The following is an 18559-nucleotide window of genomic DNA, read 5'->3' as shown; positions in this document are numbered from 1 at the left end:
CAGGTAAAACAGCTCCTCCCTCAGCTGTACCTGCACCACCCAAGCACTAAACCCTGCTGCAGACACAGCCCTGAGCTGAGCCAAGGGCAGCCTGTGAGGATCCACAACAGTTAACAAGAGCAGCTTTGTAATGGGGATAACTCATCCTCATCCCTCAGGTGGTTGGGGAATTCGTGTAGCATTTATTAAAAGTTGTTCTTTGGCAAGTCCCCTCCTAATCCTGCTGAAATAACAGCAAGTCACGTCCTGAGAGCCTGTGTTGGGAAATCCTCTGACTTCCTGCTGCTCTCAGTTGTCTTTCACCTTTATCCTCCCATTTTCCCCACGCTGTTCCAACTCTATCAGCAGGATTAGGAGCAATGCTACAGGGAGATCATTGCCAAACAACCCAAATGCTGCAGGATCACAGCAACAGGAGAAACAGAGAGGGTGGGCAGAGGCAAGATCAGCACATAACACATCAAGCCAAGGATGTTCCCTTAACCTTGTCTGTCCACAGCTCAAATACCAACTGCCACAAGTACTAAACTGAGCACCACCACTCATTTTGAACTCTGTTCACAACAGAACGGAATATGGCAAGATAAAACAAAAATCTTTTTGGTAGGGAGCTCTGTATTGCAGCAAATTTAGCTTAGAAAAATAACTCAGAGGTGCTAAATGGTAACTGCTGCCCTCCTGTGTGTCCTGAGCCCAGCCATCCCCTCCCAGAGCTGCAGTGAGCACAGGAAGGGTCCCAGGCAGGCTGCAGCCAGCACTTACCGAATTGTCTCAATGATTTCATGAGCAGCATCGTGGTGTTTGTCCTGAAATTAAACAGAAAAAAAAGACACATCAGGTGCTATTTGTCAGGAGTTTACAGAAATTAAAAACACATTGTTTTTTAGGATACCGGTGTCAAGCATACAGGGAAAGGAGTGTTTGAATTCCACCCATTAAAGGCACCAAAATGAGCCCTCTAAGGAAAAATAAGGTTTAAGGAAATAAATTTCTCAAGTGTCTCTGAACTGTCATTCTACCCATTTCTCTGTCATTCCCTGCAGTCAGGACTGTGTGGCTGGGGATTGTGGGACTGAAGCCTTTGGGATTGTTGGGATGCAGCAGGTACTTCCCTGCAAGCTCCCAATGAGCAGCTGATTCCCCTGGCCCAGCATCTGGCACAGGCTCCCAGCTCCAGATGGGCAGTGAGATTCTTGCACAGGGAATGGCTTTCCAAAATAAAGCAGCCAATAAACAGTGGGAGCAGATGTCAGTGCAGGAAAAACAGCCTCAGAGCACACAGAAAAAGGCCTGGATGTGCAGCCCTGTTCATGAGCTGAAAGCCAAAACACACCAAACCCTGAGCAGCACACATCCACAGCAGGGTGAGACACTGAGGTTTGCTGATTTCATTTGGGAGTTTATTCAGGAGCAACAGAAGCACAAATTATTACAAATTCATGCTAAGAAAGAGCTCTTGGAGCTGCATTTATATGCAGCATTGTACAAAAAAAGTTCTATTTTAGGGAAGCCACAGGAGTTCCTCATACACATTGATGGATCCAGCCTTGGTTACCAGAGTCCATCTGCACCAAGCTGGGGTTATATTTAGACATTTGTTTCTGCAAGTGGCTTTGACCTTTTAATTAAGAGTCTTGTATCTACAGCCCTTCCAGAAATACAAGTGCAAAGGCTCCTTCAAATCATTTCCCTTGCTTTGTGCTGCAGAAATGTCATTTCTGTAGTTACCAGGGGAAATTCTGTAGCAAAGGGCAGAGACAGGTAACAAAGCAGAGGACTGGGGGCAGGGGAAGGAAAGAAGAAAACCACTGATGGTTGATAACAGCAAATGGTTGGATTATCTCATTTTCAAGACATGGAAGGACATGATCTGAGTCAAATTGAAGCATTTTCCATCATTAGCTCAGCTTTCCTATTTTCAGGAGGAAACACATTTTCCCTTGTATAACCTCTCCATGCACTTGGGATCAGCCAGGCCTGCAGAAGTTCTCACTCCAATAAATTTGTACACAACCCTTTTTAATGCCTAGTTTAAAATCTCAGGACAATTAGGCAAGAATTTCTGAGCTCTGCCATCCTTCCAGTGCCTTAAAGGGGCTCAGAAACAGAAGGGAGAGGAAATTTTAAAAGGGGAGTTAGGGACAGGACACAGGGAATGGCTCCCACTGCCAGAGGGAGGGATGGATGGGATATTGGGCAGGAATTGTTCCCTGGCAGGGTGCCCAGAGCAACCTGGATCAGGGGTGTCACCCTGTGACTGCCCCTGGATCCCAGGCAGTGCCCAAGGCCAGGTTGAATGTGTCTTGAAACATCCTGGGATGGTGGAAAATGGAATTAAATTATATTTAAGGTGCCTTCCAACCCAAACCAGTTTGGGATTCTCTGCTAAAGCTATGAGAGAATATTATTCCACCAGGAAAAAACCTCTTCTTTTCAGATGACAACAAGTCAACCCCAAATCTAGAAGTCACAAGGAAGGCTAAGCCAAGAAAACCAAATTATTCCAGTTACAACACTGAGAAGGAAAATCAGCCAACAACAGTAGCCAGGACATTTGGGATGGATCACACAGAGCCTGAGCATTGCCCTGGGCACATTTAACAACCTGCTGCTGCCACAGCAGCACCAAACAGCACAGAACAGATTTGGGGCTGGGACAGTCCAAACCCTACAGAAAACAGCAGCATCCATAACCCAGTCTCCCAGGAATGTCAGGTAATTCTTCTGATAAATGTTGGCCTAGAAACCAGGGAAGCAATCAAACTAAAACCTGCTCCTGCCTCTCAGTGCAGTGCACAAATAAAAGAGAATGTTTTTCTCTGTGCACTGAAAGGAGGGGACAAGGAGGGAGGAGAACTTCTCTTTCTTCTCATTTCTTATCTGCCAAGTGTAAGAATAACCCAGGACAGCAGCTCATCCATAAACATCTCCCAGAAATGTTCATGTTTCACTCTGTGCAGAACTATCCCAGCAGAGCCCCCCTGGCTGATCCAGCTCTCCCAGTGAACTCCCAGTGTTCCTGCACAGTCACAATTTGCTTTATCAACACAAGCACATTGACCAGAAAAATGAATTCAGGCCTATTCTGGCAGAAGCATTTCCTGGGAGGAAGTTCTGGGGTTGGACACTTGCAGTGAGAGCAGAGCACATGAGAGACCCTTGCTCCTACAGATCTTCATGAAAATATCCCTCTAAGTGACTAAAATTGTCTAAATAACAGACTCTTTTGTCTTGGGTTAAAAACTTAAAAAATCAATCTAAGAAATAATAAATTACAATTCACATCTATACCTACAGATCAGCCAATCTAAGTGACTTTGCACAACCCCACATGGAAACTCCAGGCAGAAGGGGCCTTTGAGTTTAGTTTGTGACATTATCTGGGAATAAAGAAAGCCAAACCAGTTCCATCTACTGCTGCTGAACTCCCCATGCTGAAACACTTCCCAAGTTTACTTCACTCTCTAACAGACTTTGGCTGAGCAGAGAAGCTCCCAAGGTCTCAAGCAAGTCTTGCAAAAGAATTAAATTATTTTTTTTATAAATCCAGTAGGATCTCCTACATTTCTTCAAAGCAGAGCTGGCTGTGGAAAATTGATGGAAGGGGGAAACATATCTGAAGGGAATACAGAGTAGCTTCTCTTTTCTTAGAGAAACTTCCAGCCCCATTTCATTATTATGGTTGTTTGATTTAATCAGAAAGGACATTGAACAGCAACAGGCATCACATCTGTGTGCAGGCAAGCGGATATGGCACTGGCAGGGAATCTGAGACAACCAAAAGGCAAATGGAATAGAAACTTGGATTATGCTCTTTTCTGACCCACAGATGAGACAGCTGAGGTGTTTAAAGAACTTTTATTCTGTTTCTAGTCTCATGTGAAAGGTGAGACAATACAGATGTTATAATTCACACCTTCACAATTGGAAACAAACTATTTCCTAATTATAATACATGATAAACATTTCTTGACTTATCAGTTTTTGTCACACCGTGATGTAAATTGGCCTCAAAACCAATCTAAAATTATCCCTTGTGGGTCCTACTACAGTGCATCTTTCACAGTTCTATTTCTCTAAAGTATCTAATCTTATTTGTAAGGCCATCCTTTGAAACTTATTTCTAGTTCCATTTCTCTCTCAGCAATGTCTCTCCTATTCCATGGCATTTCTAAGTTTAAATACAAATACATCTCAAAGTTTAAATATAAATACATCCTATATAAACCTTCTATCAAACTTTAAAAGTTCTCTACAAATCCATTTCCCACAGAAACCTCCCCCAGATCCTGCCCCTGCTCCATCAGCAGCCCAAGCAGGTAGAAGGGAAAAAGGAAGAGAAAAAGGAAGGGAAAAGGGAAGGGAAAAGGGAAGGGAAAAGGGAAGGGAAAAGGGAAGGGAAAAGGGAAGGGAAAAGGGAAGGGAAAAGGGAAGGGAAAAGGGAAGGGAAAAGGGAAGGGAAAAGGAAGGGGAAAAGGAAGGGGAAAAAGAAGGGGAAAAAGAAGGGGAAAAGGAAGGGGAAAAGGAAGGGGAAAAGGAAGGATGGTGACTCCTGCTCTGCTGATCAACCTCACCCTACTCAGCCAACAGCCCCCCCTGCACCCCAAAGGTGCCCTGAAGCTTCTCCCCTTCAGCCAGGGCTCTGATTTTGTGGTTTTGGGCTCAGTTCAGAGGGTTTCTATTATTTTCCCCAGCTGCAGTGCCCATGAGTCAGGTTGCAGGCAGGTTGTGCTCGTGTGTCACGCTGGACTCTGACACCCAAAGGGCTTTGGCAGTGGAAGCTGCTGGGGAAGAGCCTCCCACGCACTCCATCAGGGCTGGAATCCCGTGTGCAGGAGCCTTTTGGCCCAGGCTCAAGCAGCCTCTGTGCTCTGTTCCCAGTCACAAGATGAGATGATGCCAGCACGGTGCTCCCTGTCACAAAGAGCAGCTCCATTCACCCCCCTCCTGCTCCAGGCTCCCCTCCCTCCTCCCTGCACACTACGTGCTGCTCCTGCCCTCTGTGTACTTTCCAATGTTCCTGTACTTATGTTGTCTGAGAGGCCCTTGGAATCTTCTGAGCCACATAAATGGAAGCTTTTCACAACCAACCTTATCTCTTTAATGTGGAAAGTATTTAAAGAGTTGCAGTCTGAAGTAATTATTGAGACTGCCCAAAGCTCTTCACAACAAGATTTAAACAAACCAAACTTAAACACACACTGAGTTATTGCAGCCAACCCTCTCCAGCTGAACTTTTCACTGAGTTCTGGTCTTCAACCTTAACACTGAATTTTAAATTGAAACGTGAGTTCCCAGAGAAAGTTCAATAATTTTTGCCAAGATATTTAATTGGAAAAAATAACAGAAAGAAAGCAGACACTTTGTCAAAAGTCATGTCAAAGAGCATCCAACATTTTCTATGGAAAAGTGGAGCAGTTTCAGCCAGCAGGACTGAACAGCTTCACCCTTCTGATTCTTACAACAGGTTTCTCCAACCACACATTCCTACAACTCTGAGTACAGAATTCGGAGCCAGGAACAGCCCCAGAGCTGGAACTGAGCACAGCAGAGTCCCAGCACACAGAGCTCCTGTCCCACACACACAGAGCTGGGCTCTCCTGTCCCACACACACACAGCTGAGAGCTCCTGTCCCACACACACAGAGCTGGGCTCTCCTGTCCCTCACACACAGAGCTGGGCTCTCCTGTCCCTCACACACACAGCTGGGTTCTCCTGTCCCTCACACACACAGAGCTGGGTTCTCCTGTCCCACACACACACAGAGCTGGGCTCTCCTGTCCCTCACACACACAGCTGGGTTCTCCTGTCCCTCACACACAGAGCTGAGATCTCCTGTCCCTCACACACACAGAGCTGGGTTCTCCTGTCCCACACACACACCCAGCTGGGCTCTCCTGTCCCACACACACACAGCTGGGCTCTCCTGTCCCACACACACACAGAGCTGGGCTCTCCTGTCCCACACACACACAGCTGGGCTCTCCTGTCCCACACACACACCCAGCTGGGCTCTCCTGTCCCACACACACACAGAGCTGGGCTCTCCTGTCCCACACACAGAGCTGGGCTCTCCTGTCCCACACACACACAGAGCTGAGATCTCCTGTCCCACACACAGAGCTGGGCTCTCCTGTCCCTCACACACACAGAGCTGGGCTCTCCTGTCCCACACACACACAGCTGGGCTCTCCTGTCCCACACACACACAGCTGGGCTCTCCTGTCCCTCACACACAGAGCTGAGATCTCCTGTCCCACACACACACAGCTGGGTTCTCCTGTCCCTCACACACACAGCTGGGCTCTCCTGTCCCACACACACACAGCTGGGCTCTCCTGTCCCACACACACACAGCTGAGATCTCCTGTCCCACACACACACAGAGCTGGGCTCTCCTGTCCCACACACACAGAGCTGAGATCTCCTGTCCCACACACAGAGCTGGGTTCTCCTGTCCCCCACACACACAGCTGAGTTCTCCTACAGACACCAACTCCTGTCACCCTTCAGGCCATGGAGTTTGGATCACAGAGAAATTTTTAAGAGTTCAATCTTTCCCTTCACCTTCTCATAAAAAACATCTTTTGTATCCTGCAGATAGGAGAAGCCCCTAATGTGTCATTTGAAAGCCAAATAAGACAGTGCCCAAAATCTCTTTCCAAATATGTAGATTGAAGCAATCATTATCCTTTTCTATAATCACATTCTTTGCTTGTGAAATAAAATTTTAAAATCACCAATATGACCAGAACTTAGCGTGCTGGGCACTGCCCAGGCTCCCAGGGAATGGTGCCAAGGCTGCCAGAGCTCCAGGAGTGTTTGGGATGCTCAGGGTGGGGTTGTTGGGGTGGCTGTGCAGGGACAGGGGCTGGATCCATGATCCCTGAGGGTCCCTTCCAGCTCAGGATACTCAGCAGTACTCACAGCTCCTCCTTGGCCACCAGGGTGAGAAAACCAAAGCAGCCCAAATAATACCCCAATAATAACCCCAAGAGATCACAGTGTGCATGCCATGATCAGCACCAGCCACAGCTCACTAATCTGTGCACAACTTTCTTCCACAAAGCACCAAATTCCTACTAAAAACAGCCAAATCAGACATTTCTACAGAACACTCTTCAAGGGCAAGGTAAGGTACAAATTAGTTGGCAACATTTTTGCCATAAGTTGGCTGTTGGAACAGTTTGTAACTGCCCCCCTGTAATTCCCCTACACTCCTCCTCCAGGTGTGGCTGCTTTGGTTACATCACATCTTCAAACTAACATCCCTCAAGATACTTAAATGGCAAGATTTTGAGTTAATTCTGTGTTCCAGTACCATATCCCAGACTCCTGGGTGTGTTTGTACAGAACAGTTAACCCCCAGTGCAACAATCCATAGTGTAAAGTGAATCTATAACCTAAAGCAACAGTTTTAAATGTTCTGGTTTCCATCCTCAAACACCAAGAATTTGTTCAGTTAAATTGGGCAGCCTGCACTGCCTGGAGGCACAAACCACCACCCCAGTGCCCTTCCAGATTTACATCTTTTTTTATTTGAGTTTTTCTTATGAAACTGTGCTTAGCCTTGGGGTAAGCCTAAATTGGGACTTGAGGGTGAACATCATATTTGTCTGAATTTTATTTCCCCACATGCCAAACTGCACCTCACCCAGGTTGGACAGGGCTTGGAGCAGCCTGGGATAGTGGAAGGTGTCACTGCCCATGGCATGGGTGGCACTGGATGAGTTTAAGGTCCCTTCCAACCCAAACCTGGGATTCCATGATTCTCTGAAAGAGGGATCTTTGTGAGATCTGATCATCTACACAGCACAGGTAGTGAAAAGGTAGCCCAAAAAGCCTGCAGACCTGAGCAGCAAACAAATGGTTTGAAAACATGGATCAGTTCTTGTAAAAAACAAAATACAGCTCAGACCCTTTCAATCTTGCACTCTCCCAGCACCACACACAGACTTTTATGACCCCTTATCTCCTATTCATAGGCAGGAACATTTCTGGGCACAGCTTTGGCTGCCCAGACTAAACTGTCCCACAGCAAAGCAAACCTTGCCCTTTCAGAGCCAGATCTGGCTCACCAGACCGTGCTTCCTCCCCTAAAAACAGGCCAGGTGACCAAAGCAGCTCTTCAGAAATGTGAAAAGCAGCTGTGGTCAAGCAGGGGCAGAGCAAGAGGGACAGATCTCCCACAGCTTTCCCCTGCCCACCAGATGTGTGAAAACCAAAGCTGAAACAAGGCAGTTACAAATAATTCAATGTGTACCTTTAATGACCTGCCTGGATACACTTCCAGCCCTCCAATGTAACAGCAGCTCCTCCCAAATCCTGGCCATTGACCCCACTCATGGATTAACAGAAGTCACAGGGATTTGCCAAATTCTGATCTCCACATGACCCATTTAACTTGCAAAACAAAAGAGGTCAGTGCCACCAGCCCCTGGGTTTAAAGAACAGCTTGGTTGCCTGCAGTGGCAGCTCTCTCTCCCCAGGCAGCAGTCCATAAATCCAAAGCAGAGGATGTTACAGCTGCAGACAAGATGGTGAGCAGAGATCAAAAAGATGGATTAGGAAAAGCCAATCAATCTTGCAGAAGGCTGGTGGGACAAGTGCCTCTTTCAAGCCCCTTGCTTGCTTCCATCTGGTGAGGATGATAAGGGTTTCTCTGGACACCAGCAAAGGCAACAAGAGCCACTGCAGCTTTTCTGGGAGCCAGGAAAGATCCAGCACTCTGCACAGCACACGGATGCCCCCCTAGAGAGACCCCCCAGCACATCCCCCTGCCCAGGGCAGCTCCATGGCCCACACACCTGAACACAAGAGGGTCACAAGAGTCTGAAAAGCCGAAGCAGTTCCAGCCCTGCAGCAGCCAGGAGCTGCTCAAGGAGGGAGGATCTCAGGCTCCATGTCCTGCCAGCTCTGCCTTCCAGCACTTTGCATTTTCAGGTGTTTGCCTTGTACTCAAATGCCAGTTAAGACTGGGTAAGGGGAAAGGGGAAAGGAAGGCCTGCTCCGTGCAGTATTCCATATTGGATAGCAGGACTTGGTTGAATGTTACCAGATTTTACCCCAAATCAAGATTGTGCCATTTTAGCTCCCATAGCAACAACCATAGCAGTTTTTCTTACCAAGAGAGACAAGGATCAGTCTCCTCTGAACCACCCAATTACTGTCATTCCCTTAATCAAGAAAGCACAGGGACATTCACAAGAATACATTTTTATTAGAATGTATAAAAAGAGATCTCCTGCAGAGAACACCTTGTAACCATCTTTTCCTCCCAGTTCCAGGGAAGGAAGAGCTCCCAGGACTGCATTTGGAAGCCCATCTCCCACACAGCAGGAGGCAGACAAGCCTGAGGTAGTTTCTAGGTTACTGTCACACAAAACCAACTGGAAAACATCGTGGTCACCATGGCCTCCTTAATGGCTACATAAGGACATTTAAATAAAAAAGAAAAGGTTGGTCCAAGGTCCAAAATAAACTAACAAAGGAAACAGGCATTGAGAAAGAAGATCCAAACTGCTCTGGATAATCATTTAGCATGGTTGCACCAGGGATTGCACTTTCACTGCTGCTGCTCCAAGCACAGAAACAGTTCTGCCTCTGCACACAGCAATCCCAACTGTTGCTACGGACACTGCACAGATGCAGGAGGGAATGGTTCCCCTGGTACTGCAGGAGGGGCTGGCTCAATCCATTAACATGCAATCAGCCTGCAGGAGTGGTGGAGGCACACAGGACAGCCACAGCAGGATGAGCCAGACAAAAGAAGCAATTCCACTATGCAGAAAGGCAGTTTAAAATAATGTTTATGTTAGAATACATAACATAAACAGAATACATGGGGGAATGCAGTGATTCTGGTAAATCAGCATTCACTGCTGAGTCCCACTGCCCTCCCAGGTGGGATTCAGGCAGTGGCACACCCTGCCCACACCAGAGGCTGTGGTGAGCCCGTGTGAACCCAGCACTGTTTGTCTGGGACTGCTGGGCTTTCACTCCCTGGGGCAGAGGAGGCAGCCCTGCCACCCTTTCACAGCCATTTAACCCCACCCAGCCACCTGCCCTGCCACCACTTCCCCAAAAGTCACCTCTTGCTCTGTCCCTGTGCTCTCACACAGCAAAGGCAGGGGAGGCCTGAACTAAAACCAAACCTTGGTGGGGTTTTGGCTCAGTTCCCTTTCCACCACTGCTCCGAGGGTGAGAGCAGCTCAGCACAAGGGAACAGAGATGACAAGAGTCACTTTTACCTGCAGGTGTCCCAGCCACAAAGCTGCACCAGCAGGGAAATACCCCACCCCTGCAGCACAGAGAGCTCAAGGCACCTCTGATCATCCCCACTGCCACAAACAACCCTGCACACTGAACCCAGGGGAAGGAATCAACACACAGCCCCAAAATTGCTGGTGCTGAAAGCAGCCACCATCTCCTTCTCAAGCCCAGGGTCTTCCCACAGCCTCGGTGGGAGCTGGGAGGAAGCTCCTGGCACAGCCTGAGCCCCATCTCCTGCAGGGAAAACTGGTGAGACAACAGCTTAAATAACCACTTTATATTCTGTAAAGATAACTCAGGCTTGGACAGCTCAGAAATTCTGTTCCTACTTAACACACACAAATATTCCACAGAACAGAAATTAGCAGGAAAATTTTGTGCTCTTTTTGAAGCTCACTGGGCATGGAGTCTTGATACCAAAAAAACCCCCAAATATATATATACACACACACATACATATATGGGTTTTCCTTTATTAGCTTCAACTTATGGAGTAGAGCAGTGATACAATGGAGGTTCTGAACAGCAAACATCAACTTCCAGCCACCAACCATTTCCACAAGTTTTTGCTTTAGACTCATAAATGACCCTACAAATTACAATGCATTCTTCACAGATTGCAGAATTTCACATGAGTGTTTGCTGCAATGAGCAGGGGTGGAAGCCAAGATCCACAAAGACTCCAAACCCAGCTCCAGGGGCCAGAGGCCACCCTGAGCCAGCACCTGATCTCCCAGGTCTTGTGGGATGTGGGAACCAGCCCAGTGAGAATCCCACTGAAAAATGAATGAGAAGCCTCAAAAGCTCACAGTTGTTAGAATTTTACAGTTGTCAAATATTAATATTGCTGAGCTCCAAAAAGTAAATGACACATTAATGACAAAACCTCAGGAAACTGGCCTTCACAGGACACAGAAAATAACAAGCACTATTAAAACTCATTCATTTTTACTAAGAAATTTATATCAGAACTTTCTGTAGGATTGGTTCAGAAAAGTTTTCCAATGTTTCATTTATCTGTCTGCAGTAGTTCCTTAGACTTTTCATCCAACACTACCAAGTCCATTCCGTGTAAATGTTTAGAAAACTCTCATTCACTCGTGAAATGAACCAAAACAAAATACTCTGAACAGGAACTTTTTCGTTATTCAGTGATCTGCTCCTATCTATGAAACCATCATTTCCTGCTGTAAAATACACTCACCCTTTTCCTATGCTCTAAAAATAGTCCCTGCTTGATTCAACAGCTCTAGCAGCATGTGGCCAACTTTCCTATTCAGTTTTATTTCTTGTTCCTCTTCAGAGTTAGTTTTGTCTTTAATAATTACCATGAAAGTAAATATGTTCACAATTCCCAACATGAACTTTTCCTCCCTCTGTGGATCCTTCTGTTAGAAAGGAGAAAGTAATTGAAGCAAAAATACGTTGAGACAATTTATGATTATCAATATGTGATAAAAGACACAAAAAAATCACCCCACCTCTGGTCCTTGTGTTGATCTTTACAGTGCAAAACTTTAATCAGGCAGTTAAAGGTTAACTCAAAGCAGGAAGGAAAAAAAGCAAATCAATGAGAAAGGGGGAAAAGAAAGAAGGAAGAGTACAAAAGTAGACATATGGATGTCTGGGGAGAAGGGTGATTAAATCCCCCATAAATCTCACATACCAAGAGGTAAGATGTTTTGCCTAAATTCCCAGAGGCAACACAACTCAGCCCCGTATCTGAGCCTTGAAAGGATAATCATCTCCATATATAATAAGGCTGCCACGAAGGACAAGAGCTGGAGCTGCATGTGGGGGCATGGATTTCCCTTGGCACACTGAAAGCTTTTACTGCTGTGTCCAACTGGAGCTGATGGGTGAATTTTTAGGTAGATAAATCTGAATTGCCTGGGCTGGAACTTTGGCCTGGACAGGAACATTAATCCTCACTCATCTGCTGATGAATGAAAGGGGGAAAACAAGCAATCCTGGACAGCTACTCTGTCTTTCAACAGTTGCCTTTCAGATACACCAGTTATATAAAAAAATAAATACTAGTGTGGTCTTTAAGATGCAAGACAAGAGACCAACTTTCACTTTTCAAACTGGGCAAAAAAAATGTCTGTTAACTGAACTCGTGATTTATCTTGTATCCAACGGGTCAGGGCTTGGAACAAAGGAGTTGGAGAACTGAACAAGCACCGATTGTCACTCAGGGCAAGTTCTGCTTCAAAGGGTGAAGCCCAGAAGGAAAGTGCTCTTCTGTGCTGCCCACGTGCTGCACAATTAATGCTGCAGGGCTCTTGTGAACCCCAGGAGCACATCCCTGAGTCCCTCTGGCACTGGGGAAAAGGGCAGGGAAATGATGTAACAGTGCCAGCTGTGTGATGTGCTGGGCAGCACAGAAACCTGAGTGCTTCTGAAATGACTGAGTCAATATTTCAATATTTCCCAGCTTCACGCTGCGTGCTCTCCCCACTCCAGGTGTTTTTACAACAGGGGAGGGCAGACAGAGAGAGAGAGAGGTGCTGAGAAATCGGAACTGCGCTCAATGTTCAAACCTTTCCTTCCCCAGACAAGCTTGTTCTGAGTGATTACTCATCCCCACAAGCATTTCCCAACAAGCTGAAGCAACAGGGAAACCCCCCCGGACTGTGCCGAATTTCTGGGCCATTACTCAGGGGGTGAGGAGGTTTTTGCCTGGCAAAGGCAGAGCAACAGTTTCCTCCTGTGCCTCCTCTGCAGGGCCGGCTGCCCCGGGCAGAACCTGACTCACATTTCACAGAGCAGGGCGGGGGGCCGCCTCTGAATGAATACACTGCTACATTTTTTCCAGCGATCCTGTTCCCAGAGCTGTCCCGCAGGCACCAACACTCCCAACCCACAGGGAGGATCAGTGGGGCTTCACCTTCCCCCTCCAGCTCAGGCTGCTCCCAGAGGAAAGCAAGGAGCAGGTGTAAAATGTGTTTTCCATCAGCTCATCCCACTGCAGGGCGGTGGGGTGTGGAATAAGGAGCCCACGGGATGGGTCTGTGGCAGAGGGAAGGATGCACAGGGCAGCTCCAACCCCAAGGGAACAATTTAGCTCCTTCCCAAAATCACCTACAGCACCATCCTATGGCACTGCCACACCTGCCTCCATGCCTGGGAAGCCAAAGGCAGGCAGCACAGAAACTCTTCCCAGGAAAGCTGAGTGACACGCACAAAAAAAAGAGGATTAAATTCTCAGACAAGGTTTGTTATTCATCTCCACCGTTGATCTTTAATTTCAAAGGTGACAATCCCCTCTGGGCTGTGATTTTCATTAACACTCCCTGCCCTTGAGGTCTCCCTGCACAGCACAGCACATTCCTTTGGTGACAGAATGGTATCAGCTGGATAAGGAAAAAATATAAATAACCAAAACCCACACCCTGCACCCTCCCACCTGTGCAAAATGTAGTAGTAAGAAGCTTGTATCCCATTACTCCCAGCAGCAGCCACACAAACACCTCCAGGTGCAGGGTGACGCTCTGACAACACTCAATTAGAAAATGAGAATTTTCTTGCCATCACAGCTGAGTGGAAAGTCAGCAGTTACAATGAGGAACACAAACAAATAAATTAATTATTCAAGCCAGACTTCTCATCACAGGCACTGATTTGGAGGTTTAAGCTCCAGCAGCTCAGGGCAGAGGCACCTCACCCTGGTAATATTGGTAATATGTGCACAGTGGCACAACCAGGACTGTCCATTCCTGGGGGACAGAGTCAAAGGCTGGAAGAAGGGAATAAAATTGGTAGATAAAAAAAATTGGTATTACCATATGGTAACTAGGGCAGAAGATAAATTCTTGGCTGTGAGGGTGGTGAGGCCCTGGCAGAGGGTGCCCAGAGCAGCTGTGGCTTCCCCATCCCTGGAAGTGTCCAAGGCCAGCTTGGAACAACCTGGGACAGTGCAAGGGGTGGAACAAGATGGGCTTTAAGGTCCCACCCCAGCCAAAGCATTCCATGATCCTGTGATCCCATACCCAGAGCACAACCCTACTGGGATTCCCAGGGGCCGCAGGAGTTCCCGGGTGCTGCCACAGCTCAGCCCCCACAAATACCATAGGGAGAGGGGAACACAACCCACAACAACCTGATGCACATGGACACTTGTAGGGCCTTCCAAGGGAATGGCACCCAGCAGGGATCACAGCACAACAGGCACATGGCTCATTCTGGACCTGGAAGGGACTGGCAGCCTATTGAACACAGCAGGGACAGGACAGGGTGCCACAAGAGCCCTGCACAGCCCTCAGCACCCGCCTGTGCCTCCTGTGCCCAGTGGCACTGAGCACTGCCAACCCGCAGCGCAGGCCCTAAGGAGAGCAAAATGAATGAAGCACAGTGTCCTTCCTCTCTCTGACACACTGCAAACAGGCTTTTCCACATTCACCAACTCTCTGCTGCAATAGGGTGCAGCCCAGCAAACGCCGATTTTGGTGACAATTATCAGCTTCAGCAGCTCTGAACCTCCTGTTGCTCAGCTCCCTGTGCAAGCAATCCCTCCCTGGTGCCACAGATTTATCAGCAGAACCCTGCCAGACCAGGCTGTAGAGCTGATCCACCCCACAACACCCCCACCCCTTTCTCCTCCTGCACACACAACAGCCTGCCATTCTACACAGGAACTTGTCAGGAGTTCAAAGTACAACCTGAGACACCTCACAGATCAGGCAGGCCTTACTGTGGTATAAAATGAAAAAATCTCCAATTTAAACCTGATTCATATTCAAATTAAACTATAGTAGAAGTCAGAGACAAGAATGAACCATTTCAGGAAAAATTCTCAGGGGAAACAACTAAATATCTGCAAGTCTTAAAACTACACAAGGGGACTTCACCCCTTAAACCCTTCAGATGTAAATGTGAGTACCAAGTTATGCTTAGCAACACTTGAAGTGTGACTGAAAATGCCACCCTCCACCAGCAGTAGCCTATTTAAGACCAGTTAGATCCATTAAATCTGGTCTATCACCCAAATACTTCCTTTATCTAGGCCCGTATCTTTCGTAGTGCCAAAATTAAAATTTTAACACCATATCCCTGGGTCTCTTGTCAACCTGGCACCAGCAAAAAGTGGGGCAGATACGTGGGAGCCGAGGAGTTAACCAGCCCACAAAAGAGTACACTCACTTCAGCTCTGATTAAGCGGGGCAGTCACAAAAACAGAGGTCAACATCAGAAAATATTTTGTGAGTCATGAGGAGAGATTACTCACCATGCACTATTCAACTTACTCATCACAGTGTGGCACGGCCAGCACGGCTCACCACGGCTTCATTAGGGCACCGTGGCCTTTCCTTTGAGGCGGCGGAAGGCGGGGGAAGGAGCCGCACTTTCAGTTTTGTGTGGGAGCCAGTGGGAGGCTGGAGCTGCACCGCCGCCGCCGCTCTCTCTCCTCCCACGGCCCTAATTAGACTCGCAGGGAAATGCATGTTTCACATCAGCCTCCCCGGCTCTTTTAGCATCCCAACAAGCGCCGGGTTGTCAGCCGGGCTATTATCCGGGCTCAGCAGTCTGGAGAGACCCCACTTTTCCTATTATACAGCAGCCCAGCAATAAAGAGACGCGGTATTAACGCAGGCGTCCATTAATGGGAGAGACCAGCCTTCAACGCAGCAACACTGACGCCGCTAATTTGAGATGTAGTAAGGGCATAAAAATAGCCAAGTTACTCAAGGCAGGGTTACATCACACCGCGGAGCCCGGGCACGCAGCAGGTTCACACTACGGAGCCTCGGATGTTGGGAAAGATGACTCCGCGCCACTGCTGCTGCTCTCACCAAAAATAACCCGAGTTTCCCGTTCCCTTTCCCTCGGAAAACACATCGCACAGAGTACAACAGGAAGCAACCAGAACGCTGCTAAATAAAACTCCTTGAATCAGCATGGTGTGGTTTTTTATTTTTTTTTTATTTTCCCTCCTCTCGGCTATCCCACCTTGCTTCCTCGGCAGCACGGGCGGTGAAACTAAGAAATGTTCTGCTTACGTCAAAGCGAGCCGGGCTCTGCCGGCAGCTCGGGGCCGCGCCAGCGCGGGGAAAGCGCGGCTGCCGTTCAGCAGAGCACGATGTCAGCAGGCCAAGCGCTGCCACGGGCACGGGGATTTGTTTGCAGAGCCCCAGGGCTCAGGCGGAGCAGGGGAGTGCGTGTGTGCGAGCGCGCCTTGGCCGCAGCGCTCCGCTCGCTGCCCGGCTCCCGGAGGAACATCCACTCGGGAATGGCTCTGGAAAGGCTGGCAGTGCCGAGCGGACGGGTTAAGGGCAGGATGTTTGGGGTTTGTGGTATTTCGCAGTACATAGGGGGTGACAGCCCCCTCCCCCCCGCCCACCACCACCACCACCACCACCCGCATTTCTGATTAACTGCGAAAAAATTCTATTTATTCTGCCATCCTCAAAACCAGCTGCTCAAGTTTCCCCAATTCAACTAAATCCTTATTTCCCATGCTGCAAAACACACGTTTCACCCCTAAAATAAAGGGCAGGGGGGTCGGTATTTCGGTTTTTAAGCCCGTAGTAATCTCTGTGAACAGACATAAAACCACCCCTCCCTCCCAGAACAATCCCTATCCCGCGTAATCTTTAACCTCCGCTTCACACAACCCGCTCGGAGAGGGGAGGGGGGGACACGAGTTAATATTTGGCGAGGAAAACCGAAGCCGGTCATCGCTTGTACTTTCAGTTTCTGACAATTTGAGCGGAGCGCGCGCCCGCCAACACTGACAGAGCTGCCCAAACAGGAAAGGCTGCGCTTAACCAGTGTGTGTGCTGGGAGACACGCCGGGAACAGCACTGCATGGAGGATGTTTTGGAAAAGCAGCACGGCCACAGCGGCAGCCCCTGAAAGGCAGGCGGCAGATAGGAGCAGGCAGCCGTCTCCCCCTGCCACGAGCGATATATTCCTAATCGCTCACACACAAGCAGCGATTGCCAAAAGCGAGCAACAACATCAGCAGTATCAGCTGCCCCAGCCTGTGCGTCCCAGCGTGTTCTCGCCGGGAAAGGGCTCACGTACAACAGCACAGCCTGGAACGCAGGGATAATCAACAGTGCCTGCGCCAAGTAAACATATAGAGAGACGTTCCGCCTTTGCAAACTGTGCTCCGAGGGGCTACGCGCAGTTAGGGAGAGAAATTGCTCAAGGGTTGATAGGAAGCCTACACACATCCAAAAATACCCTCCCCAGAGCCTTTCGCCTCTCGTGGGATTGTCACTAATTTGAACATGGACATTGTTATCAAGGTCACACATCGCTCGTCCGGGCTCGGGAGAAAGTCAGGCAAGTTAGGGAAAAACGCCGCGCGGCAGCTAAGCAAGGACAAGTGACATTTTATTTGGAAGCACGAGGACTGCGGCTGGCTCGAATTCTACTCGGGATAAATAAAAGGGGAGCTCCAAGGGCACGGCTGGAGGGGAACTGGCGGCAGCCCCAGACCCACAAGCGCCGCTGGCCGCTGTTTATTCCCCCTCTGCGGCTGGTCCTGGGGTCCCCACGACCACCCGAGGCCATCCATAATTTAAGCGCTATTCCCCCATCCAGAATCCCTGGATTCCACCCCGCTCGCAGCAGCACCGGTTATTAACCAGCTACACGAGCCCAGCGCGAGGAAAACACGAAAACTTTTCATTAACCAGTCCTCCTCCTCCCCGCCCTTCGGTTTAGTCAACCAATTATAAAATGAAATTGGGGATTTGACTTCCAGGCGAGCAGCGGCGGCACCCGGGGCCGGGGCTGCGGGAGGGTTCCCTCACGGGGGGCGATCATCCCGACGGATCCCGGGAAGGGCCGGCGCTGAGGGATCGCCCGGCGGCTGCCAGGGCCGGGACAGGGCCGGGGGCGCTGACAGGGCGCGGGGCAGGTGTGGGGCCGGGCCATACTCACGTAGACGGGCAGCGGCCAGGGGTACACGGCGGGCTCGGCTCCCACGGGCGACTTCAGCCGCAGCTCCAGCCTCTCGCCCATGTCGGCAGCCGGAGGACGAGGCGGCGGCGGCCCCGCACCATGCTAGAGGGGCCGGCCGGGGCGGGGTGCGGCGGCCGGGCCGGGCCGGGGGCGTGGGCGCGGTGCGGCGGGCGGGGGGCGGCGGGAGCGGCGGGGAGGGGCGGCCGGTGCCGGGGGGGCGGCGGGTCCCGTCCCTCCCTCTATTGTCGTTGGCGGCTCGCGGGGCTCTCGGGCGCCGCCGCCATCTTGGGCCGGCGTGAGGCGAAGCACAATGAGGCGCCGGGGCCGGGCCGGGCCGGGCCCGAGCGACGCGACAGACGCGGGGAGGGGGCG

The 18559-nt window shown here is 49.4% G+C and overlaps 1 protein-coding gene across 4 annotated transcripts in view; it reads right to left on the bottom strand.

The window, feature by feature from the left end:
• DOT1L (DOT1 like histone lysine methyltransferase) overlaps positions 1–18339 on the bottom strand; it is a 93145-nt gene extending 74806 nt beyond the window's left edge. For all 4 annotated transcript variants that reach the window (XM_059489490.1, XM_059489491.1, XM_059489492.1 and 1 more), the window contains exons 1-2: positions 18167–18339; positions 763–806 (exon numbers count right to left, since the gene is read on the bottom strand). In XM_059489490.1, coding sequence (XP_059345473.1) covers positions 763–806; positions 18167–18247 — 125 coding nt within the window. In that variant the 5' untranslated portion in view covers positions 18248–18339. The remainder of the gene's footprint in view (positions 1–762; positions 807–18166) is intronic.
• Between the last annotated feature and the right edge of the window lie 220 nt (positions 18340–18559).

Source organism: Ammospiza nelsoni, chromosome 27, assembly GCF_027579445.1.
Source record: "Ammospiza nelsoni isolate bAmmNel1 chromosome 27, bAmmNel1.pri, whole genome shotgun sequence".
NCBI classification, from domain to species: Eukaryota; Metazoa; Chordata; class Aves; order Passeriformes; family Passerellidae; genus Ammospiza; species Ammospiza nelsoni.
The sequence above is the reverse complement of the archived record's forward strand: the minus strand, read 5'-3'. Positions and strand labels throughout refer to the sequence as shown.